Below are 26,174 nucleotides of genomic sequence, written 5' to 3' on the forward strand. Positions count from 1 at the left end.
TGAGTCAGATGTCCCTTTTTTCAGGTTCAGAAAGCCAGCACTAATTACAAGGCATACAACTATGATGTACGCAGCCAAACTAAATATCAGAAGTTGACTAGCCCACCAAAAAGTAACCAAAATGAGCAGTAGAGTCATCATTCTAATCAGATTGTTCATCCTTGCTGGGAAAATATGCACTGAGGCATGGTGCAATTTTCTCCTTACCACCTCCCACAGATATGAACAGTGTCTTATTCTAAAGTTGGCTACCAGGAACATTGATGCATGTATATTTCGTAGTGATGGTTAAGATTGGGTTGGTAGGCCATTGTTTAGTATTAGTTGGGTCATTTTGGTTATATTGGTTGTATGTTCTGTCAGTATTGTGCTTGTCGGGAAAAGGGGATGATAACAAAGTGTATGTTGTTGATTTGTGAAGTAGGAATAAACTTAAGGGGCTGGTGGCTGGTAGTGTGTGTTTTGAGAACAGTGAGGTAAGATATTATCAAAGGTTTTTTTGGTGAATTCTTGATTAAGATATTCTTTGTAGTATTATTGTTGCTGAAGGCAACATTTACATTAAAGGATTTAAGCAACATGGGAAGTAAAGTGAAATTATTATTAAAAGGGAGAACTAAAAGATTCTTGGCATCAATGGGAGGTTTGGGCTGAACTCTATAAAATGATTTCTTTGCTAACTGTAGGGATTTATCAATGAAAGATTTAGGGTACTTTAACTTAGATCCAATAGAATATATCTTCTCAAAGTCATCATCAATAAACTCTGGACTGCAAATACATATTTGCAGTCCAGAATGTTAATGTGCTGAGAGGTACAACTGGAGGGATGTCTGATCAAGTGAAGATTTGTAGAGGTTTTCAGAAAGGAAGAGAGAATGTTGGGGTGAAGAGAGTGGTGAGAGTAAGTGAGCTTGGAAAGGAGACTTGTGTGAGGAAGTACAAGGAGAGACTGAGTACAGAGTGGAAAAAGGTGAGAACAAAGGACGTGAGGGGAGTGGGGGAGGAATGGGATGTATTTAGGGAAGCAGTGATGGCTTGCGCAAAAGATGTTTGTGGCATGAGAAGCATGGGAGGTGGGCAGATTAGAAAGGGTAGTGAGTGGTGGGATGAAGAAGTAAGATTATTAGTGAAAGAGAAGAGAGAGGCATTTGGACGATTTTTGCAGGGAAATGATGCAAATGACTGGGCGATGTATAAAAGAAAGAGGCAGGAGGTCAAAGGAAAAGTGCAAGAGGTGAAAAAGAGGGCAAATGAGAGTTGGGGTGAGAGAGTATCATTAGATTTTAGGGAAATTAAAAAGATATTTTGGAAGGAGGTAAACAAAGTGCGTAAGACAAGGAACAAATAGTAACATCAGTGAAGGGGGCTAATGGGGAGGTGATAACAAGTAGTGGTGATGTGAGAAGGAGATGGAGTGAGTATTTTGAAGGTTTGTTGAATGTGTTTGATGATAGAGTGGCAGATATAGGGTGTCTTGGTCGAGGTGGTGTACAAAGTGAGAGGGTTAGGGAAAATGATTTGGTAAACAGAGAAGAGGTAGTAAAAGCATTGCGAAAGATGAAAGCCGGCAAAGCAGCAGGTTTGGATGGTATTGCAGTGGAGTTTATTAAAAAAGGGGGTGACTGTATTGTTGACTGGTTGGTAAGGTTATTTAATGTATGTATGACTCATGGTGAGGTGCCTGAGGACTGGCGGAATGCTTGCATAGTGCCATTGTACAAAGGGAAAGGGGATAAGAGTGAGTGCTCAAATTACAGAGGTATAAGTTTGTTGAGTATTCCAGGGAAATTATATGGGAGGGTATTAATTGAGAGGGTGAAGGCATGTACAGAGCATCAGATTGGGGAAGAGCAGTGTGGTTTCAGAAGTGGTAGAGGATGTGTGGATCAGGTGTTTGCTTTGAAAAGTGTATGTGAGAAATACTTAGAAAAGGAAATGGATTTGTATGTAGCATTTATGGATCTGGAGAAGGCATATGATAGAGTTGATAGAGATGCTCTGTGGAAGGTATTAGGAATGTATGGTGTGGGAGGTAAGTTGTTAAAAGCAGTGAAAAGTTTTTATCGAGGATGTAAGGCATGTGTGCGTGTAGGAAGAGAGGAAAGTGATTGGCTCTCAGTAAATGTTGGTTTGCGGCAGGGGTGTGTGATGTCTCCATGGTTGTTTAATTTGTTTATGGATGGGGTTGTTAGGGAGGTGAATGCAAGAGTTTTGGAGAGAGGGGCAAGTATGCAATCTGTTGTGGGTGAGAGAGCTTGGGAAGTGAGTCAGTTGTTGTTCGCTGATGATCCATCGCTGGTGGCTGATTCATGTGAGAAACTGCAGAAGCTGGTGACTGAGTTTGGTAAAGTGTGTGAAAGAAGAAAGCTGAGAGTAAATGTGAACAAGAGTAAGGTTATTAGATCCAGTAGGGTTGAGGGACAAGTCAGTTGGGAGGTAAGTTTGAATGGAGAAAAACTGGAGGAAGTGAAGTGTTTTTAGATATCTGGAAGTGGATTTGGCAGCGGATGGAACCATGGAAGTGGAAGTGAATCATAGGGTGGGGGAGGGGTTGAAAGTTCTGGAGGCGTTGAAAAATGTGTGGAAGTCGAGAACGTTATCTTGGAAAGCAAAAATGGGAATGTTTGAAGGACTAGTGGTTCCAACAATATTATATGGTTGGGAGGCGTGGGCTATAGATAGAGTTGTGCGCAGGAGGGTGGATGTGCTGGAAATGAGATGTTTGAGGACAATATGTGGTGTGAGATGGTTTGATCGAGTAAGTAATAAGAGGGTAAGAGAGATGTGTGGTAATAAAAAGAGTGTGGTTGAGAGAGCAGAAGAGGGTGTTTTGAAATGGTTTGGGCACATGGAGAGAATGAGTGAGGAAAGATTGACAAAGAGAATTTATATGTCAGAGGTGGAGGGAACGAGGAGAAGTGGGAGACCAAATTGGAGGTGGAAAGATGGAGTGAAAAAGATTTTGAGTGATTGGGGTCTAAACATGCAGTAGGGTGAAAGGTGTGCAAGAAATAGAGTGAATTGGAACTATGTGGTATACCGGGGTCAACTTGCTGCCAGTAGATTGAAGCAGGGCATGTGCAGCGTCTGGGGTAAACCATGGAAAGTTTTGTGGGGCCTGGATGTGGAAAGGGAGCTGTGGTTTCGGTGCATTATACATGACAGCTAGAGACTGAGTGTGAACGAATGTGGACTTTGTTGTCTTTTCCTAGCGCTACCTCGCACACATGCGGGGGAGGGGGTTTTCATTTCATGTGTGGCGGGGTGGCGACGGGAATGAATAAGGGCAGACAGTATGAATTATGCACATGTGTATATATGTATATGTCTGTGTGTATATATATGTATACGTTCAGATTTATAGGTAGGTATATGTGTGGACGTGTATGTATATACATGTGTATGTGGGTGGGTTGTGCCATTCTTTCGTTTGTTTCCTTGTGCTACCTCGCTAACGCGGGAGACAGCGACAAAGTATGATAAATATATATATATTTTTTGTTTTTGTGCACCTCTTGAATGTTTGTGGTGGCTAGGCATGTGTTGATTGTTCTGAGTACTCTGTTTTGCATTGTTTTCAGCTTTGTTGTTTACTCTCTAGACAAGATGGATATCTAAGTGAATGAGGTTTAGTCCAGGATGAAGTAGATTAGTTGTTTGTAGAGTATATCAATGAATTCTTTTTCTTTTCCACATCTGGTACTTTTTTATGTGTGTCATATGTGTTGCCCAATGTTGTAGCAGTGTTGTTGAATTGGAGAGATTGACCATTCAGGATGATGGGAGGGTGTGGGTTGAAATCATATCTTGTAGGGGTTAAGGTAGATTTCTTTGGTGATGCAGACATTCTTTTTTAAGAGAGTTAATATTGTGTGTGAAGTTAGTGTTGATTGGGTAGTGTCAGGATTCTGTGATCTAATGAAGTCATCTGTATCTGAGAGAACTCTGGTGTGTGATGCAATTGTGAGGTCATTTGTATCTGAGGGAACTCTGGTGCTGTGATGTAATTGTGAGGTCATCTGTATCTGAGAAAACTCTGGTGCTGTGATGTAATTGAGGTAATCCGCATCTGAGAGAACTCTGATACTGTGATGTAATTGCGAAGTCATCTTTATCTGAAAGATCTATGATGCTGTGATGTAATTATGAGGTTTTCTGTATCTGAGAGGACTCTTGTATGTGATGTAATTGAGGTCATCTGTATCTGAGAGAACTCCAGTCTGTGATGTAACTGCGATGCCATCTGTATCTGAGAGAACTCTGGACTGTGATGTAATCGTGAGGTCATCTGTATCTGAGAGAACTCCAGTCTGTGTTGTAATTGTGATGTCATCTGCATCTGAGAGAACTCTGGTCTGTGATGTAATTGTGAGGTCATCTGTATCTGAGAAAACTCTGCTCTGTGATGTAATCGTGAGGTCATCTGTATCTGAGAAAACTCTCATCCTACGGTCTGCAGCAGGTGATGGGGGGTCATTTAGGAAGACTGAAAATGGCTAGAGAAAAACTGCTCTTTGGGAGCATCATTGTAGAGCTTAAGGATTTTGAAGGTGAAGCCTTTTGAATTAAGTGGTTACTTTTTCATTTAGAGATTACAGAGAGCCATTTACAATAGAGAGATGATGTGATTGTGTTTTTCAGACAAGAAATACGTGAAGGGCAAAAGAAGATCTTGAAGGGTGTTCGATTTAACAGAAGATTTGAACTTCAGATGGCCAACAGAGGAATTACTATATAGGAGTTAGCAAGATGATTCTCTTTATCTGGTACAGTATCATTTGTTTGTAGAGACAAAGCACGTCCATTTTAATTTGTTTGATTTAATCTTATGGATCTGGAGAAGGCATATGATAGAGTTGATAGAGATGCTCTGTGGAAGGTATTAAGAATATATGGGGTGGGAGGAAAGTTGTTAGAAGCAGTGAAAAGTTTTTATCGAGGATGTAAGGCATGTGTACGTGTAGGAAGAGAGGAAAGTGATTGGTTCTCAGTGAATGTAGGTTTGCGGCAGGGGTGTGTGATGTCTCCATGGTTGTTTAATTTGTTTATGGATGGGGTTGTTAGGGAGGTAAATGCAAGAGTTTTGGAAAGAGGGGCAAGTATGAAGTCTGTTGGGGATGAGAGAGCTTGGGAAGTGAGTCAGTTGTTGTTCGCTGATGATACAGCGCTGGTGGCTGATTCATGTGAGAAACTGCAGAAGCTGGTGACTGAGTTTGGTAAAGTGTGTGGAAGAAGAAAGTTAAGAGTAAATGTGAATAAGAGCAAGGTTATTAGGTACAGTAGGGTTGAGGGTCAAGTCAATTGGGAGGTGAGTTTGAATGGAGAAAAAGTGGAGGAAGTGAAGTGTTTTAGATATCTGGGAGTGGATCTGGCAGCGGATGGAACCATGGAAGCGGAAGTGGATCATAGGGTGGGGGAGGGGGCGAAAATTCTGGGGGCCTTGAAGAATGTGTGGAAGTCGAGAACATTATCTCGGAAAGCAAAAATGGGTATGTTTGAAGGAATAGTGGTTCCAACAATGTTGTATGGTTGCGAGGCGTGGGCTATGGATAGAGTTGTGCGCAGGAGGATGGATGTGCTGGAAATGAGATGTTTGAGGACAATGTGTGGTGTGAGGTGGTTTGATCGAGTGAGTAACGTAAGGGTAAGAGAGATGTGTGGAAATAAAAAGAGCGTGGTTGAGAGAGCAGAAGAGGGTGTTTTGAAGTGGTTTGGGCACATGGAGAGAATGAGTGAGGAAAGATTGACCAAGAGGATATATGTGTCGGAGGTGGAGGGAACGAGGAGAAGAGGGAGACCAAATTGGAGGTGGAAAGATGGAGTGAAAAAGATTTTGTGTGATCGGGGCCTGAACATGCAGGAGGGTGAAAGGAGGGCAAGGAATAGAGTGAATTGGAGCGATGTGGTATACTGGGGTTGACGTGCTGTCAGTGGATTGAATCAAGGCATGTTAAGCGTCTGGGGTAAACCATGGAAAGCTGTGTAGGTATGTATATTTGCGTGTGTGGACGTATGTATATACATGTGTATGGGGGGGGGGTTGGGCCATTTCTTTTGTCTGTTTCCTTGCACTACCTCGCAAACGCGGGAGACAGCGACAAAGTATAATAAAAAAAAATATTAATCTTTTTTATCTCATCAGAAAACTTTTACCTGTATTATGGGTAAGACTGTAAGCATGAAAATGTAAGTGAATCATTGTTTTGATATCATGATTATCTTCAGTAAACTCTTTGATCTTTACGATAGGTGTAGTGTTTTATGTTATATCAATAATAGGTCTAACTATGATGTAAGTTAATTATCTTACTTAGGAAGTAAATGTAAGAGTTTTGGAGAGAGGGCCGAGTATGCAGTCTGTTGGGAATGAGAGGGCCGGGGAAGTGAGTCCATGTTCATTTGTCAGTGTTGCAGCACTGGTGGCTGCTTCGATTCAGAAACTGCAGAGGTTGGTGACTGAGTTTTGAAGTGTGTAAAAGGAGAAAGATGAGTGTAAATGTGAATAAGACCAAGGTTATTATATTCAGCAGGGTTGAGGAACAAGTAATTTGGGATGTAAGTTTGAGTGGAGAAAAATTGGAGGAAGTGAAGCGTTTTCAATATTTGAGAGTGGACTTTGCAGCGAATGGTATCATGGAAGCAGAGGTGAGTGATAGGGTGGGGGAGGGGTTGAAGGTTTTGGGAGCAATTAAGAATGTCTAGAAAAAGAGTGTTATCTCATAGAGCAAAAATGGGTATGTTTCAAGGAATCGTAGTTCCAACAATATTATATGGTTGTGAAGCATTTGCTTATAGACAGAGTTGTGTGGAGGAGGGTGGATGTGTTGGAAATTAAATGTTTCATGAAAATATGTGGTTTGATCGAGTAAGTAATAAAAAGGGTAGAGAGACTGTGGTTGAGAGAGCAGAAGAGGATGTGTTGAAATGGTTGAGACAAATGGAGAGAATGAGTGAGGAAAGGTTGACAAAGAAGATGTATGTGTCAGAGGTGGAGGGAACAAAGAGGAGCAGAGGTGGAGAGATGGAATGAAAAGGATTTAGTGCAATTAGGGCTTGAGCATGCAGGAGGGTGAAAATGTGCAAGAAATAGAGTGAATTGGAATGATGTGATATACTGGGGTCAACGTGCTGTCAATGGACTGAACCAGGGCATGTGAAATGTGCTGGGTTAACCATGGAAAGTGGGGCTTGGATGTAGATGGAAAATGTAGTTTCAGTGCATTACACATGACAGCTAGAAAAGGACAGGGAAAAGATCTGGCAATTTTTTGTCTTTCCTGGCACTACTTCATTGATGTAGGGGGTGGCAATGGTATTTTGTGTGGGGTGGGGTGGCTCCTGGAATGGACAATGGTGAGCAAGTATGAGTATATATATGTGTAGTGCAAATGACTAGGAGATGTATAAAAGAAAGTGGCAGGAGCTCAAGAGAAAGGTGCAAGAGGTGAAGAAGAGGGCAAATGAGAGTTGGAAAGAGAGAGTATCATTAAGTTTTAGAGATAATAAAAAGATGTTTTGGAAGGGGGTTAATAATGTGCATAAGACAAGAGAACAAATGGGAACATTGGTGAAGGGGGCAAGTAGGGAGGTAATAACAAGTGGTGACGAAGTGAGAAGGAGATTGAGTGAGTATTTTGAAGGTTTGTTGAATGTGTTTGATGATAGGGTGGCAGATATAGGGTGTTTTGGTCAGGGTGGTGTCCGAAGTCAGAGGGGTCAGGGAGAATGGTTTGGTAAACAGAGAAGAGGTAGTGAAAGCTTTGCAAAAGATGAAAGCTGGCAAGGTGGCAGGTTTGGAGGGTATTGCAATATTCACTGTATATATGGATCATGGTGAAGTGCCTGAGGATTGGCACTTCATAGTGCCATTCTAGAAAGGCAAAGGGGATGAAGGTGAGTGTTCAAATTAAAGAGGCATAAGTTTGTTTAATATTCCCGGGAAATTATATGGGAGGGTATTAATTGAGAGGGTAAAGGCATGTAACAGTGCATCAGATTGGGGAAGAGCATTGTGGTTTCAGAAGTGGTAGAGGATATGTGGATCAGGTGTGTGCTTTCAAGGATGTGTGAGAAATACTTAGAAAAAAAGATGGATTTGTATGTAGCATTTATGGATCTGGAGAAGGCATGTGATAGGTTTCATTGAGATGCTTTGTAGAAGGTTTTAAGAGTATATAGTGTGGGAAGTAAGTTGCTTGAAGTAGTGAAAAGTTTCTACCAAGGATGTAATGCATGTGTACAAGTAGGAAGAGAGGAGAGTGATTGGTTCTCAGTGAATGTTGGCTTTCATTAGGGGGCATGATGTCCCCATGGTAGTTTAATTTGTTTATGGATTGCGTGGTTAGGGAGGTGAATGGAAGAGTTTTGGAGAGGGGCAAGTATGCAGTGTGTTTTGGATGAGAGGGCCTGGGAAGTGAGTTAGTTGTTGTTCATTGATGTTACAGCTCTGGTGCCTGATTCAGTTAAGAAACTGAAGAGGTTGGTGACTGAATTTGGTAATTTGTGTGAAAGGAGAAACTTGAGAGTAAATGTGAATAAGAGCAAGGTTATTAGGTTCAGTAGCTTTCAGGGACGAGTTAATTATAAGGTAAGTTTGAATGGAGAAAAACTGGAGGAAGTGAAGTGTTGTAGGTATCTAGGAGTGGATTTAGAAGTGGATGGAAGCAGAAATGAGTCACAGGGTGGGGAAGGGACGAAGGTTCTGGAAGTGATGAAAAATATGTGGAAGGAGTGAACGTTATCTTGGAGAGCAAAAATGGGTATGTTTAAAGGAATAGTGGTTCCAACAATGTTATATGGTTGCAAGGCATTGGCTGTAGATGGGGTTGTATGGAGGAGGGTGGATGTATTTGAAATGAAATGTTTGAGGACATGTGGTGTGAGGTAGTTTGATAGAGTAAGTAATGAAAAGGTAAGAGAGAAGTGTGGTAATAAAAAGAGTGTGATTGAGAGAGCAGAAGAGGGTGTTTTGAAATTGTTTGGTCACATGGAGAGAATGAGTGAGGAAAGATTGACCAAGAGGATATATGTGTCAGAGCAAGGATATATGTGTCAGAACAAGAAGTGGGAGACCAAATTGGAGGAGGAAAGATGGAGTGAAAAAGATTTTGAGCGATTGGGGCCTGAACATACAGGAGGTTGAAAGGCATTCAAGGGATGGAGTGAAGTGGAACGATGTGGTATACCGGGGTCGACATGATGTCAATGGATTGAAACAGGGCATGTGAAGTGTCTAGGGGAAACCATGGAAAGTTTTGTGGGGCCTGGATGTGGAAAGGTAGCTGTGGTTTCAGTGCATTATACATGACAGCTAGAGGGTGAGTGTGAACGAATGTGGCCTTCGTTGTCTTTTCCAAGCACTACCTTGTGCATATGTGGGGGAAGGGGGTTGTCATTTCATGTGTGGAGGGGTGGCGACGGGGATGAATAAAGGCAGCAAGTATTAATTATGTAAATGTGTATATATGTATGTGTCTGTGTATGTATATATATGTATATGTTGAATGTATACGTATGTATATGTGCGTCTGTGGATTTGTATGAATATACATGTGTATGTGGGTGGCTTGGGCCATTCTTTCGTCAGTTTCCTCGTGCTACCTAGCTAACGCGGGAGACAGTGACAAAGTATAATTATTTATTATTTATTTTGCTTTGTCGCTGTCTCCTGCGTTAGCGAGGTAGCACAAGGAAACAGACGAAAGAATGGCCCAACCCACCCACATACACATGTATATACATACACGTCCACACACGCAAATATACATACCTAAACATCTCAATATATACATGTATATACACACACAGACATATACATATATACACATGTACATGATTCATACTGTCTGCCTTTATTCATTCCCATCGCCACCTCACCACACATGTAATAACAACCTCCTCCCCCCTCATGTGTGCGAGGTAGTGCTAGGAAAAGACAACAAAGGCCCCATTCGTTCACACTCAGTCTCTAGCTGTCAGGTAATAATGCACTGAAACCACAGCTCCCTCTCCACATCCAGGCCCCACAGAGCTTTCCATGGTTTACCCCAGACGCTTCACATGCCCTGGTTCAATCCATTGACAGCACATCAGCCCCGGTATACCACATCGTTCCAATTCACTCTATTCCTTGCATGCCTTTCACCCTCCTGCATGTTCAGGCCCCAATCACTCAAAATCTTTTTCACTCCATCTTTCCACCTCCAATTTGGTCTCCCACTTCTCGCTCCCTCCACCTCTGACACATATATCCTCTTGGTCAATCTTTCCTCACTCATTCTCTCCATGTGACCAAACCATTTCAAAACACCCTCTTCTGCTCTCTCAACCACACTCTTTTTATTACCACACATCTCTCTTATCCTGTTATTACTTACCCGATCAAACCACCTCACACGTCAACTCTGCACAACTCTATCCAAAGCCCATGCCTCGCAACCATATAACATTGTTGGAACCGCTATTCCTTCAAACATACCCATTTTTGCTTTCAGAGATAATGTTCTCGACTTCCACACATTCTTCAATGCTCCCAGAACTTTCACCCCCTCCCCCACCCTATGATTCACTTCCGCTTCCATGGTTCCATCCGCTGCCAAATCCACTCCCAGATATCTAAATCACTTTCCTTTCTCCAGTTTTTCTCCATTCAAACCTACCTCCCAATTTACTTGTCGCTCAATCCTACTGTACCTTGCTCTTATTCACATTTACTCTCAGCTTTCTTCTTTCACACACTTTACCTAACTCAGTCACCAGCTTCTGCAGTTTCTCACACGAATCAGCCACCAGCACTATATCATCAGCGAACAACAACTGACTCACTTCCCAAGCTCTATCATCCACAACAGACTGCATACTTGCCCCTCTTTCCAAATCTCTTTCATTCACCTCCCTACCAACCCCATCCATAAACCAATTAAACAACCATGGAGACATCACACACCCCTGCTGCAAACCTACATTCACTGAAAACCAATCACTCTCCTCTTTTCCTACACATACACATGCCTTACATCCTCGATAAAAACTTTTCACTGCTTCTAACAACTTTCCCACACCATATATTTTTGATACCTTCCACAGACCATCTCTATCAACTCTATCATATGCCTCTGTACAGTGGCACTATGCAAGCATTCCGCCAGTCCTCGGGCACCTCACCATGAGTCATACATACATTAAATAAACTTACCAACCAGTCAACAATACAGTTGCCCTCTTTTTTAATAAATTCCTCTGCTATAACATTGTATATGTTTGTGTGTGTGTATGATATATATATATACGCTGAAATGTATAGGTATGTATATGTGAGTGTGTGGATGTGTATGTATATACATGTGTATGTGGGTGGATTGGGCCATTCTTTCGTCTATTTCCTTGTGCTACCTCACTAACGTGAGAAACATTAACAAAGTATAATAAATATTATATATATATATTTTTATTTATTTTGCTTTGTCGCTGTCTCCCGCATTAGCGAGGTAGCACAAGGAAACTGACGAAAGAATGGCCCAACCCACCCACATACACATGTATATACATACATGTCCACACATGCAAATATACATACCTATACATCTCAACGTACACATATATATACACACACAGACATATACATATATACACATGTACAGAATTCATACTGTCTGCCTTTATTTATTACCATCTCCACCCCGCCACACGTGAAATAACAACCCCCTCCCCTCTCAAGTGTGCGAGGTAGCGCTAGGAAAAGACAGCAAAGGCCCCATTCGTTCACACTCAGTCTCTAACTGTCATGTAATAATGCACCGAAACCACAGCTCCCTTTCCACATCCAGGCCCCACACAACTTTGCATGGTTTACCCTACACGCTTCACATGCCCTGCTTCAATCTATTGACAGCATGTCAACCCCAGTATACCACATTGTTCCAATTCACTCTATTACTTGCACACCTTTCACCCTCCTGCATGTTCAGGCCCTGATCACTCAAAATCTTTTTCACTCCATCTTTCCACCTCCAATTTGGTCTCCCACTTCTCGTTCCCTCCACCTCTGACACATATATCCTCTTGGTCAATCTTTCCTCACTCATTCTCTCCATGCGACCAAACCATTTCAAAACACCCTCTTCTGCTCTCTCAACCACACTCTTTTTATTTCCACACATCTCTCTTACCCTTACATTACTTACTCAATCAAACCACCTCACACCACATATTGTCCTCAAACATCTCATTTCCAGCACATCCACCCTCCTGCGCACAACTCTATCCATAGCCCACGCCTCGCAAACATACAACATTGTTGGAACCACTATTCCTTCATACATACCCATTTTTCCTTTCTGAGATAATGTTCTCGACTTACAAACATTCTTCGAGGCTTGCAGAATTTTTGCCGCCTCCCCCACCCTATGATTCACTTCCACTTCCATGGCTCCATCCGCTGGCAGATCCACTCCCAGATATCTAAAACACTTTACTTCCTCCAGTTTTTCTCCATTCAAACTTACCTCCCAATTGACTTGACCCTCAACCCTACTGTACCTAATAACCTTGCTCTTATCCACATTTACTCTTAACTTTCTTCTTTCACACACTTTACCAAACTCAGTCACCAGCTTCTGCAGTTTCTGACATGAATCAGCCACCAGCGCTGTATCATCAGCGAACAGCAACTGACTCACTTCCCACTGTCTCATCCTCAACAGACTGCATACTTGCCCCTCTTTCCAAAACTCTTGCATTCACCTCCCTAACAACCCCATCCATAAACAAATTAAACAACCATGGAGACATCACACACCCCTGCCGCAAACCTACTTTCACTGAGAACCAATCACTTTCCTCTCTTCCTACACGTACACATGCCTTACATCCTCGATAAAAACTTTTCACTGCTTCTAACAACTTTCCTCCCACACCAAATATTCTTAATACCTTCCACAGAGCATCTCTATCAACTCTATCATATGCCTTCTCCAGATCGGTAAATGCTACATACAAATCTATTTGCTTTTCTAAGTATTTCTCACATACATTCTTCAAAGCAAACACCTGATCCACACATCCTCTACCACTTCTGAAACCACACTGCTCTTCCCAAATCTGATGCTCTATACATGCTTTCACCCTCTCAATCAATACCCTCCCATGTAATTTACCAGGAATGCTTATAAACTTATACCTCTGTACTTTGAGCACTCACTCTTATCCCCTTTGCCTTTGTACAATGGCACAATGCAAGCATTCCGCCAATCCTCAGGCACCTCACCATGAATCATACATACATTAAATAAACTTACCAACTAGTCAACAATACAGTCACCCCCTGTTTTTATAAATTCCACTGCAATACCATCCAAACCTGCTGCCTTGCCGGCTTTCATCTTTCGCAAAGCTTTTACTACCTCTTCTCTGTTTACCAAATCATTTTTTTTACATACATTCCTCAAAGCAAACACCTGATCCACACATCCTCTACCACTTCTGAAACTACACTGCTCTTCCCCTATCTGAAGCTCTGTACATGCCTTCACCCTCTCAGTCAATACGCTCCGATATAATTTACCTGGAATACTCAACAAACTTATACCTCTGTAATTTGAGCACTCACTCTTATCCCCTTTGCCTTTGTACAATGGCACTATGCACGCATTCCGCCAATCCCCAGGCACCTCACCATGAGTCATACATACATTAGATAACCTCACAAACCAGTCAACAATACAGTCACCCTCTTTTTTAATAGATTCCACTGCAATACCATCCAAACCTGCTGCCCTGCCGGCTTTCATCTTCCGCAAAGCTTTTACTACCTCTTCTCTGTTTACCAAATCATTTTCCCTAACTCTCTCCCTTTGCACACCACCTCGACCAAAACACCCTATATCTGCCACTCTATCATCAAACACATTCAAACCTTCAAAATACTCACTCCATCTCCTTCTCACATCACCACTACTTGTTATCACCTCCCCATTAGTGCCCTTCACTGAAGTTCCCATTTGCTCCCTTGTCTTACGCACTTTATTTACCTCCTTCCAGAACATCTTTTTATTCTCCCCAAAATTTAATGATACTCTCTCACCCCAACTCTCATTTGCCCTCTTTTTCACCTCTTGCACCTTTCTCTTGACCTGCTATCTCTTTCTTTTATACATCTTCCACTCAATTGCATTTTTTCCCTGCAAAAATCGTCCAAATGCCTTTCTCTTCTCTTTCACTAATAATCTTACTTCTTCATCCCACCACTCACTACCCTTTCTAATCACCCCACCTCCCACGCTTCTCATGCCACAAGCATCTTATGCGCACTCCATCACTGATTCCCTAAATACATCCCATTCCTCCCCCATTCCCATTACTTCCTTTGTTCTCACCTTTTTCCATTCTGTACTCAGTCTCTCCTGGTACTTCCTCACATAAGTCTCCTTCCCAAGCTCACTTACTCTCACCACCCTCTTCACCCCAACATTCACTCTTCTTTTCTGAAAACCCATACAAATCTTCACCTTAGCCACCACAAGATAATGATCAGACATCCCTCCAGTTGCACCTCTCAGCACATTAACATCCAAAAGTCTCTCTTCCGCGCACCTGTCAATTAACACGTAATCCAATAACGCTCTCTGGTCATCTCTCCTACTTACATACATATACTTATGTACGTCTCGCTTTATAAACCAGGTATTCCCAATCACCAGTCCTTTTTCAGCACATAAATCTACAAGCTCTTCACCATTACCACTGAACACCCCATGTATACCAATTATTCCCTCAACTGCCACATTACTCACCTTTGCATTCAAATCACCCATCACTATAACTCGGTCTTGTGCATCAAAACCACTAACACACTCATTCAGCTGCTCCCAAAACACTTGCCTCTCATGATCTTTCTTCTCATGCCCAGGTGCATATGCACCAATAATCACCCATCTCTCTCCATCAACTTTCAGTTTTACCCATCTCAATCTAGAATTTACTTTCTTACATTCTATCACATACTCCCACAACTCCTGTTTCAGGAGTACTGCTACTCCTTCCCTTGCTCTTGTCCTCTCACTAACCCCTGACTTTACTCCCAAGACATTCCCAAACCACTATTCCCCTTTACCCTTGAGCTTCGTTTCACTCAGAGCCAAAACATCCAGGTTCCTTTCCTGAAACATACTACCTATCTCTCCTTTTTTCACATCTTGGTTACATCCACACACATTTAGACACCCCAATCTGAGTTTACGAGGAGGATGAGCACTCCCCGCGTGACTCCTTCTGTTTCCCATTTTTAGAAAGTTGAAATACAAGGAGGGGAGTATTTCTGGCCCCCCGCTCTTGACCCCTCTAGTCGCCTTCTACGACACGTGACGAATGCGTGGGAAGTATTCTTTCACCCCTATCCCCATGGTGAAAGTGATTGGTTCTCAGTGAATGTAGGTTTGCGGCAGGGTTGTGTGATGTCTCCATGGTTATTTAATATGTTTATGGATGGGGTTGTTAGGGAGTTGAATGCAAGAGTTATGGAAAGAGGGGCAAGTATGAAGTCTTGTGGATGAGAGAGCTTGGGAAGTGAGTCAGTTGTTGTTTGCTGATGATACAGCGCTGGTGGCTGATTCATGTGAGAAACTGCAGAAGCTGGTGACTGAGTTTGGTAAAGTGTGAGAAAGACGAAAGTTAAGAGTAAATGTGAATAAGAGCAAGGTTATTAGGTATAGTAGGGTTGAGGGTCAAGTCAATTGGGAGGTAAGTTTCAATGGAGAAAAACTGGAGGAAGTAAAGTGTTTTAGATATCTGGGAGTGGATCTGGCAGCGGATGGAACCATGGAAGCCGAAGTGAATCATAGGTTGGGGAGGGGGCGAAAATCCTGGGAGCCTTGAAGAATGTGTGGAAGTCGAGAACATTATCTCAGAAAGCAAAAATGGGTATGTTTGAAGGAATAGTGGTTCCAACAATGTTGTATGGTTGCGAGGCGTGGGCTATGGATAGAGTTGTGCGCAGGAGGTGGATGTGCTGGAAATGAGATGTTTGAGGACAAGATGTGGTGTGAGGTGGTTTGATCGAGTAAGTAATGTAAGGGTGAGAGAGATGTGTGGAAATAAAAAGAGTGTGGTTGAGAGAGCAGAAGAGAGTGTTTTGAAATGGTTTGGGCACATGGAGAGAATGAGTGAGGAAAGATTGACCAAGAGGATATATGTGTCGGAGGTGGAGGGAACGAGGAGAAGTGGGAGACCAAATTGGAGGTGGAAAGATGGAGTGAAAAAGATTTTGAGTGATCGGGGCCTGAACATGCAGGAGGGTGAAAGGCGGGCAAGGAATAGAGTGAAGTGGATCGATGTGGTATACCGGGGTTGATGTGCTGTCAGTGGATTGAATCAGGGCATGTGAAGCGTCTGGGGTAAACCATGGAAAGTTGTGTGGGGCCTGGATGTGGAAAGGGAGCTGTGGTTTCGGGCATTATTGCATGACAGCTAGAGACTGAGTGTGAATGAATGAGGCCTTTGTTGTCTTTTCCTAGCGCTACCTCGCACACATGAGGAGGTAGGGGGATGGTATTCCATGTGTGGCGAGGTGGCGATGGGAATGAATAAAGGCAGACAATGTGAATTGTGTGCATGGGTATATATGTATGTGTCTGTGTGTGTATATATATGTGTACATTGAGATGTATAGGTATGTATATTTGCATGTGTGGACATGTATGTATATACATGTGTATAGGGGTGGGTTTGGCCATTTCTTTCGTCTGTTTCCTTTCGCTACCTCGCAATCGCAGGAGACAGCGACAAAGCAAAATGAAAAATAATATATTTTATTTTATTTTATTTGCTTTGTCGCTGTCTACCGCGTTAGCGAGGTAGCGCAAGTAAACAGACGAAAGAATGGCCCAACCCGCCCACATACACATGTATATACATACATGTCCACACACGCACAATATACATACCTATACATCTCAATGTACACATATATATACACACACAAACATATACATATATACACATGTACATAATTCATACTGTCTGCCTTTAGTTGTTCCCATCGCCACCTCGCCACACATGGAATAACAACCCCCCCCCCCCTCATGTGTGCGAGGTAGCGCTAGGAAAAACACCAATGGCCCCATTCGTTCACACTCAGTCTCTAGCTGTCATGTAATAATGCACCGAAACCACAGCTCCCTTTGCACATCCAGGCCCCATACACTTTGCATGGTTTACCCCAGACGCTTCACATGCCCTGGTTCAATCCATTGACAGCACATCAACCCCGGTATACCACATCGTTCCAATTCACTCTATTCCTTGCACGCCTTTCACCCTCCTGCATGTTCAGGCCCCGATCACACAAAATCTTTTTCACTCCATCTTTCCACCTCCAATTTGGTCTCCCACTTCTCCTCGTTCCCTCCACCTCTGACATATTATATCCTCTTGGTCAATCTTTCCTCACTCATTCTCTCCATTTGATCAAACCATTTCAAAACACCTTCTTCTGCTCTCTCAACCACACTCTTTTTATTACCACACATCTCTCTCACCCTTACATTACTTACTCGATCAAACCACCTCACACCACATATTGTCCTCAAACATCTCATTTCCAGCACATCCACCCTCCTGTGCACAACTCTATCCATAGCCCACGCCTCGCAACCATACAACATTGTTGGAACCACTATTCCTTCAAACATACCCATTTTTGCTTTCCGAGATAATGTTCTCGACTTCCAAACATTCTTCAAGGCTCCTAGAATTTTCGCCCCCTCCCCCAACCTATGATTCACTTCCGCTTCCATGGTTCCATCCGCTGCCAGATCCACTCCCAGATATCTAAAACACTTCACTTCCTCCAGTTTTTCTCCATTCAAACTTACCTCCCAATTGACTTGACCCTTAACCCTACTGTACCTAATAACCTTGCTCTTATTCACATTAACTCTTAACTTTCTTCTTCCACACACTTTACCAAACTCAGTCACCAGCTTCTGCAGTTTCTTACATGAATCAGCCACCAGCGCTGTATCATCGGCGAACAACAACTGACTCACTTCCCAAGCCCTCTCATCCACAACAGACTGCATACTTGCCCCTCTTTCCAAAACTCTTGCATTCACCTCCCTAACAACCCCTTCCATAAACAAATTAAAAAACCATGGAGACATCACACACCCCTGCCGCAAACCTACATTCACTGAGAACCAATCACTTTCCTCTCTTCCAACACGTACACATGCCTTACATCCTCGATAAAAACTTTTTACTTTTTCTAACAACTTGCCTCCCACACCATATATTCTTAATACCTTCCACAGAGCATCTCTATCAACTCTATCATATGCCTTCTCCAGATCGGTAAATGCTACATACAAATCTATTTGTTTTTCTAAGTATTTCTCGCATACATTCTTCAAAGCAAACACCTGATCCACACACCCTCTACCACTTCTGAAACCACACTGCTCTTCCCCAATCTGATGCTCTGTACATGCCTTCACCCTTTCAATCAATACCCTCCCATATAATTTACCAGGAATACTCAACAAACTTATACCTCTGTAATTTGAGCACTCACTCTTATCCCCTTTGTCTTTGTTCAATGGCACTATGCAAGCATTCCGCCAATCCTCAGGCACCTCACCATGAATCATACATACATTAAATAACCTTACCAACCAGTCAACAATACAGTCACCCCCTTTTTTAATAAATTCCACTGCAATGCCATCCAAACCCGCTGCTTTGCCGGCTTTCATCTTCCGTAAAGCTTTTAATACCTCTTCTCTAATATATATATATTTCTTTCTTTCATACTATTCGCCATTTCCCACATTAGCGAGGTAGCGTTAAGAACAGAGGACTGGGCCTTTGAGGGAATATCCTAACCTGGCCCCCTTCTCTGTTCCTTCTTTTGGGGAAAAAAAAAACATATATGTATGTTTGGAAGTCGAGAACATTATCTTGGAAAGCAAAAATGGGTATGTTTCAAGGAATAGTGGTTCCAAAAATGTTATATGGTTGCGAGGCGTGGGCTATGGATAGAGTTGTGCGCCGGAGGGTGGATGTGCTGGAAATGAGATGTTTGAGGACAATATGTGGTGTGAGGTGGTTTGCTCGAGTAAGTAATGTAAGGGTAAGAGAGATGTATGGAAATAAGATGTGTGGTGCCTGGATGTGGAAAGGGAGCTGTGGTTTTGGGCATTATCCCATGACAGCTAGAGACTGAGTGTGAACGAATGGGGCCTTTATTTTCTTTTCCTAGCGCTACCTCACACACATGAGGGGGGAGGGGGATGTTATTCCATGTGTGGCCTGGTGGCGATGGGAATAAATAAAGGCAGACAGTATGAATTATTTACATGTGTATATATGTATATGTCTGTGTGTGTATATATATGTGTACATTGAGATGTATAGGTTTGTATATTTGCGTGTGTCAATGTGTATGTATATACATGTGTATTGGGGTGCGTTGGGCCATTTCTTTCGTCTGTTTCCTTGCGCTACCTCGCAAACGCAGGAGACAGCGACAAAGCAAAATAGAATAAAAATATGTATATATATATATATATATATATATATATATACATATATATATGCTCTGTGGAAGGTATTAAGAATATATGGTGTGGGAGGCAAGTTGTTAGAAGCAGTGAAAAGTTTTTATCGAGGATGTAAGGCATGTGTACGTATAGGAAGTGAGGAAAGTCATTGGTTTTCAGTGAATGTAGGTTTGCGGCAGGGGTGAGTGATGTCTCCATGGTTGTTTAATTTGTTTATGGATGGGGTTGTTAGGGAGGTGAATGCAAGAGTTTTGGAAAGAGGGGCAAGTATGAAGTCTGTTGGGGATGAGAGAGCTTGGGAAGTGAGTCAGTTGTTGTTCGCTGATGATACAGCGCTGGTGGCTGATTCATGTGAGAAACTGCAGAAGCTGGTGACTGAGTTTGGTAAAGTGTGTGAAAGAAGAAAGTTAAGATTAAATGTGAATAAGAGCAAGGTAATTAGGTACAGTAGGGTTGAGGGTCAAGTCAATTGGGAGGTAAGTTTGAATGGAGAAAAACTGGAGGAAGTAAAGTGTTTTAGATATCTGGGAGTGGATCTGGCAGCCGATGGAACCATGGAAGCGAAAGTGGAACATAGGGTGGGGGAGGGGGCGAAAATCCTGGGAGCCTTGAAGAATGTGTGGAAGTCGAGAACATTATCTCGGAAAGCAAAAATGGGTATGTTTGAAGGAATAGTGGTTCCAACAATGTTGTATGGTTGCGAGGCGTGGGCTATGGATAGAGTTGTGCGCAGGAGGATGGATGTGCTGGAAATGAGATGTTTGAGGACAATGTGTGGTGTGAGGTGGTTTGATCGAGTAAGTAACGTAAGGGTAAGAGAGATGTGTGGAAATAAAAAGAGCGTGGTTGAGAGAGCAGAAGAGGGTGTTTTGAAATGGTTTGGGCACATGGAGAGAATGAGTAAGGAAAGATTGACCAAGAGGATATATGTGTCGGAGGTGGAGGGAACGAGAAGTGGGAGACCAAATTGGAGGTGGAAAGATGGAGTGAAAAAGATTTTGTGTGATCGGGGCCTGAACATGCAGGAGGGTGAAAGGAGGGCAAGGAATAGAGTGAATTGGATCGATGTGGTATACCGGGGTTGACGTGCTGTCAGTGGATTGATTCAGGGCATGTGAAGCGTCTGGGGTAAACCATGGAAAGCTGTGTAGGTATGTATATTTGCGTATATATATATATATATATATATATATATATATATATATATATATATATATATATATATATATATACCTCTGTGGAAGGTATTAAGAATATATGGTGTGGGAGGAAAGTTGTTAGAAGCAGTGAAAAGTTTTTATCGAGGATGTAAGGCATGTGTACGTGTAGGAAGAGAGGAAAGTGATTGGTTCTCAGTGAATGTAGGTTTGCGGCAGGGGTGTGTGATGTCTCCATGGTTGTTTAATTTGTTTATGGATGGGGTTGTTAGGGAGGTAAATGCAAGAGTTTTGGAAAGAGGGGCAAGTATGAAGTCTGTTGGGGATGAAGAGCTTGGGAAGTGAGTCAGTTGTTGTTCGCTGATGATACAGCGCTGGTGGCTGATTCATGTGAGAAACTGCAGAAGCTGGTGACTGAGTTTGGTAAAGTGTGTGGAAGAAGAAAGTTAAGAGTAAATGTGAATAAGAGCAAGGTTATTAGGTACAGTAGGGTTGAGGGTCAAGTCAATTGGGAGGTGAGTTTGAATGGAGAAAAACTGGAGGAAGTGAAGTGTTTTAGATATCTGGGAGTGGATCTGGCAGCGGATGGAACCATGGAAGCGGAAGTGGATCATAGGGTGGGGGAGGGGGCGAAAATTCTGGGAGCCTTGAAGAATGTGTGGAAGTCGAGAACATTATCTCGGAAAGCAAAAATGGGTATGTTTGAAGGAATAGTGGTTCCAACAATGTTGTATGGTTGCGAGGCGTGGGCTATGGATAGAGTTGTGCGCAGGAGGATGGATGTGCTGGAAATGAGATGTTTCAGGACAATGTGTGGTGTGAGGTGGTTTGATCGAGTGAGTAACGTAAGGGTGAGAGAGATGTGTGGAAATAAAAAGAGCGTGGTTGAGAGAGCAGAAGAGGGTGTTTTGAAGTGGTTTGGGCACATGGAGAGAATGAGTGAGGAAAGATTGACCAAGAGGATATATGTGTCGGAGGTGGAGGGAACGAGGAGAAGAGGGAGACCAAATTGGAGGTGGAAAGATGGAGTGTAAAAGATTTTGTGTGATCGGGGCCTGAACATGCAGGAGGGTGAAAGGAGGGTAAGGAATAGAGTGAATTGGAGCGATGTGGTATACCGGGGTTGACGTGCTGTCAGTGGATTGAATCAAGGCATGTGAAGCGTCTGGGGTAAACCATGGAAAGCTGTGTAGGTTTGTATATTTGCGTGTGTGGACGTATGTATATGCATGTGTATGGGGGGGGTTGGGCCATTTCTTTCGTCTGTTTCCTTGCGCTACCTCGCAAATGCGGGAGACAGCGACAAAGTATAATAAGAAAAAAATAATATATATATATATATATATATATATATATATATATATATATATCCCTGGGGATAGGGGAGAAAGAATACTTCCCACGCATTCCTCACGTGTCATAGAAGGCGACTAAAGGGGACGGGAGCGGGGAGCCAGAAACCCTCCCCTCCTTGTATTCTAACTTTCTAAATGGGGAAACAGAAGAAGGAGTCATGCGGGGAGTGCTCATCCTCCTCGAAGGCTCAGACTCAACTTTCCATGGTTTACCCGAGACGCTTCACATGCCCTGGTTCAATCCATTGACAGCACATCGACCCCAGTATACCACATCATTCCAATTCACTCTATTCCCTCCACGCCTTTCACCCTCCTGCATGTTCAGGCCCCGATCACACAAAATCTTTTTCACTCCATCTTTCCACCTCCAATTTGGTCTCCCACTTCTCCTCGTTCCCTCCACCTCCGACACATATATCCTCTTGGTCAATCTTTCCTTACTCATTCTCTCCATGTGCCCAAACCATTTCAAAACACCCTCTTCTGTTCTCTCAACCACACTCTTTTTATTTCCACATATCTCTCTTACCCTTACGTTACTTACTCGATCAAACCACCTCACACCACACATTGTCCTTAAACATCTCATTTCCAGCACATCCATCCTCCTGCGCACAACTCTATCCATAGCCCACGCCTCGCAACCATAAAACATTGTTGGAACCACTATTCCTTCAAACATACCCATTTTTGCTTTCCGAGATAATGTTCTCGACTTCCAGACATTCTTCAAGACTCCCAGAATTTTCGCCCCCTCCCCCACCCTATGATCCACTTCCGCTTCCATGGTTCCATCAGCTGCCAGATCCACTCCCAGATATCTAAAACACTTTACTTCCTCCAGTTTTTCTCCCTTCAAACTTACCTCCCAATTGACTTGACCCTCAACCCTACTGTACCTAATAACCTTGCTCTTATTCACATTTACTCTTAACTTTCTTCTTTCACACACTTTACCAAACTCAGTCACCAGCTTCTGCAGTTTCTCACATGAATCAGCTACCAGCGCTGTATCATCAGCGAACAACAACTGACTCACTTCCCAAGCTCTCTCATCCCCAACAGACTTCATACTTGCCCCTCTTTCCAAAACTCTTGCATTCACCTCCCTAACAACCCCATCCATAAACAAATTAAACAACCATGGAGACATCACACACCCCTGCCTCAAACCTACATTCACTGAGAACCAATCACTTTCCTCTCTTCTTACACGTACACATGCCTTACATCCTCGATAAAAACTTTTCACTGCTTCTAACAACTTGCCTCCCACACCGTATATTCTTAAAACCTTCCACAGAGCGTCTCTATCAACACTAGCATATGCCTTCTCCAGATCCATAAATGCTACATACAAATCCATTTCCTTTTCTAAGTATTTCTCACATACATTCTTCAAAGCAAACACCTGATCCACACATCCTCTACCACTTCTGAAACCACACTACTCTTCCCCAATCTGATGCTCTGTACATGACTTCACCCTCTCAATCAATACCCTCCTATATAATTTACCAGGAATACTCAACAAACTTATACCTCTGTAATTTGAGCACTCACTCTTATCCCCTTTGCCTTTGTACAATGGCACTATGCACGCATTCCGCCAATCCTCAGGCACCTCACCATGAGTCATACATACATTAAATAACCTTACCAACCAGTCAATAATACAGTCACCCCCTTTTTTAATAAATTCCACTGCAATACCATCCAAACCTGCTGCCTTGCCGGCTTTCATCATCCGCAAAGCTTTTACTACCTCTTCTCTGTTTACCAAATCATTTTCCCTAACCCTCTCACTTTGCACACCACCTCGACCAAAACACCCTATATCTGCCACTCTATCATCAAACACATTCAACAAACCTTCAAAATACTCACTCCATCTCCTTCTCACATCGCCACTACTTGTTATCACCTCCCCATTTGCGCCCTTCACTGAAGTTCCCATTTGCTCCCTTGTCTTACGCACTTTATTTACCTCCTTCCAGAACATCTTTTTATTCTCCCTAAAATTTAATGATACCCTCTCACCCCAACTCTCATTTGCCCTCTTTTTCACCTCTTGCACCTTTCTCTTGACCTCCTGTCTCTTTCTTTTATACATCTCCCACTCAATTGCATTTTTTCTCTGAAAAAATCATCCAAATGCCACTCTCTTCTCTTTCACTAATAATCTTACTTCTTCATCCCACCACTCACTACCCTTTCTAATCAACCCACCTCCCACTCTTCTCATGCCACAAGCATCTTTTGCGCAATCCATCACTGATTCCCTAAATACATCCTATTCCTCCCCCACTCCCCTTACTTCCATTGTTCTCACCTTTTTCCATTCTGTACTCAGTCTCTCCTGGTACTTCCTCACACAAGTCTCCTTCCCAAGCTCACTTACTCTCACCACCCTCTTCACCCCAACATTCACTCTTCTGTTCTGAAAACCCATACAAATCTTCACCTTAGCCTCCACAAGATAATGATCAGACATCCCTCCAGTTGCACCTCTCAGCACATTAACATCCAAAAGTCTCTGTTTCGCGCGCCTGTCAATTAACATGTAATCCAATAACGCTCTCTGGCCATCTCTCCTGCTTACATACGTATACTTATGTATATCTCGCTTTTTAAACCAGGTATTCCCAATCACCAGTCCTTTTTCAGCGCATAAATCTACAAGCTCTTCACCATTTCCATTTACAACACTGAACACCCCATGTATACCATTTATTCCCTCAACTGCCACATTACTCACCTTTGCATTCAAATCACCCATCTCTATATCACGGTCTCGTGCATCAAAACCACTAACACACTCATTCAGCTGCTCCCAAAACACTTGCCTCTCATGATCTTTCTTCTCATGCCAAGGTGCATATGCACCAATAAATACCCATCTCTCTCCATCCACTTTCAGTTTTACCCATATTAATCGAGAATATACTTTCTTACATTCTATGACATACTCCCAGAACTCCTGTTTCAGGAGTACTGCTACTCCTTCCCTTGCTCTTGTCCTCTCACTAACCCCTGACTTTACTCCCAAGACATTCCCAAACCACTCTTCCTCTTTACCCTTGAGCTTCGTTTCACTCAGAGCCAAAACATCCAGGTTCCTTTCCTCAAACATACTACCTATCTCTCCTTTTTTCACATCTTGGTTACATCCACACACATTTAGACACCCCAGTCTGAGCCTTCGAGGAGGATGAGCACTCCCCGCGTGACTCCTTCTTCTGTTTCCCATTTTAGAAAGTTAAAAAAATACAAGGAGGGGAGGATTTCTGGCCCCCCGCTCCCGTCCCCTCTGGTTGCCTTCTACGACACGCGAGGAATGTGTGGGAAGTATTTTTTCACCCCTTTCCCCATGGATAATATATATATATATATATATATACATATACATATACATACACATACATACGCACATATACACACACACACACGTATACATATATAAACATATGTATATATATATATAAGAGTGAGTGCTCAAATTACAGAGGTATAAGTTTGTTGAGTATTCCTGGTAAATTATATGGGAGGGTATTGATTGAGAGGGTGAAGGCATGTACAGAGCATCAGATTGGGGAAGAGCAGTGCGGTTTCAGAAGTGGTAGAGGATGTGTGGATCAGGTGTTTGCTTTGAAGAATGTATGTGAGAAATACTTAGAAAAGCAAATGGATTTGTATGTAGCATTTATGGATCTGGAGAAGGCATATGATAGAGTTGATAGAGATGCTCTGTGGAAGGTATTAAGAATATATGGTGTGGGAGGAAAGTTGTTAGAAGCAGTGAAAAGTTTTTATCGAGGATGTAAGGCATGTGTACGTGTAGGAAGAGAGGAAAGTGATTGGTTCTCAGTGAATGTAGGTTTGCGGCAGGGGTGTGTGATGTCTCCATGGTTGTTTAATTTGTTTATGGATGGGGTTGTTAGGGAGGTAAATGCAAGAGTCCTGGAAAGAGGGGCAAGTATGAAGTCTGTTAGGGATGAGAGAGCTTGGGAAGTGAGTCAGTTGTTGTTCGCTGATGATACAGCGCTGGTGGCTGATTCATGTGAGAAACTGCAGAAGCTGGTGACTGAGTTTGGTAAAGTGTG

At 42.7% G+C, this 26,174-nt stretch overlaps 1 protein-coding gene across 1 annotated transcript in view; it reads left to right on the top strand.

Moving 5' to 3' along the window:
• LOC139752248 (uncharacterized) overlaps positions 1–26,174 on the top strand; it is a 113,431-nt gene that overhangs the window by 62,831 nt on the left and 24,426 nt on the right. Inside the window, exon 4 of the mRNA XM_071668282.1 lies at positions 4,645–4,769. Coding sequence (XP_071524383.1) covers positions 4,645–4,741 — 97 coding nt within the window. The 3' untranslated portion in view covers positions 4,742–4,769. The remainder of the gene's footprint in view (positions 1–4,644; positions 4,770–26,174) is intronic.

The sequence above is a fragment of the Panulirus ornatus genome, chromosome 12 (assembly GCF_036320965.1).
Source record: "Panulirus ornatus isolate Po-2019 chromosome 12, ASM3632096v1, whole genome shotgun sequence".
NCBI lineage: Eukaryota > Metazoa > Arthropoda > Malacostraca > Decapoda > Palinuridae > Panulirus > Panulirus ornatus.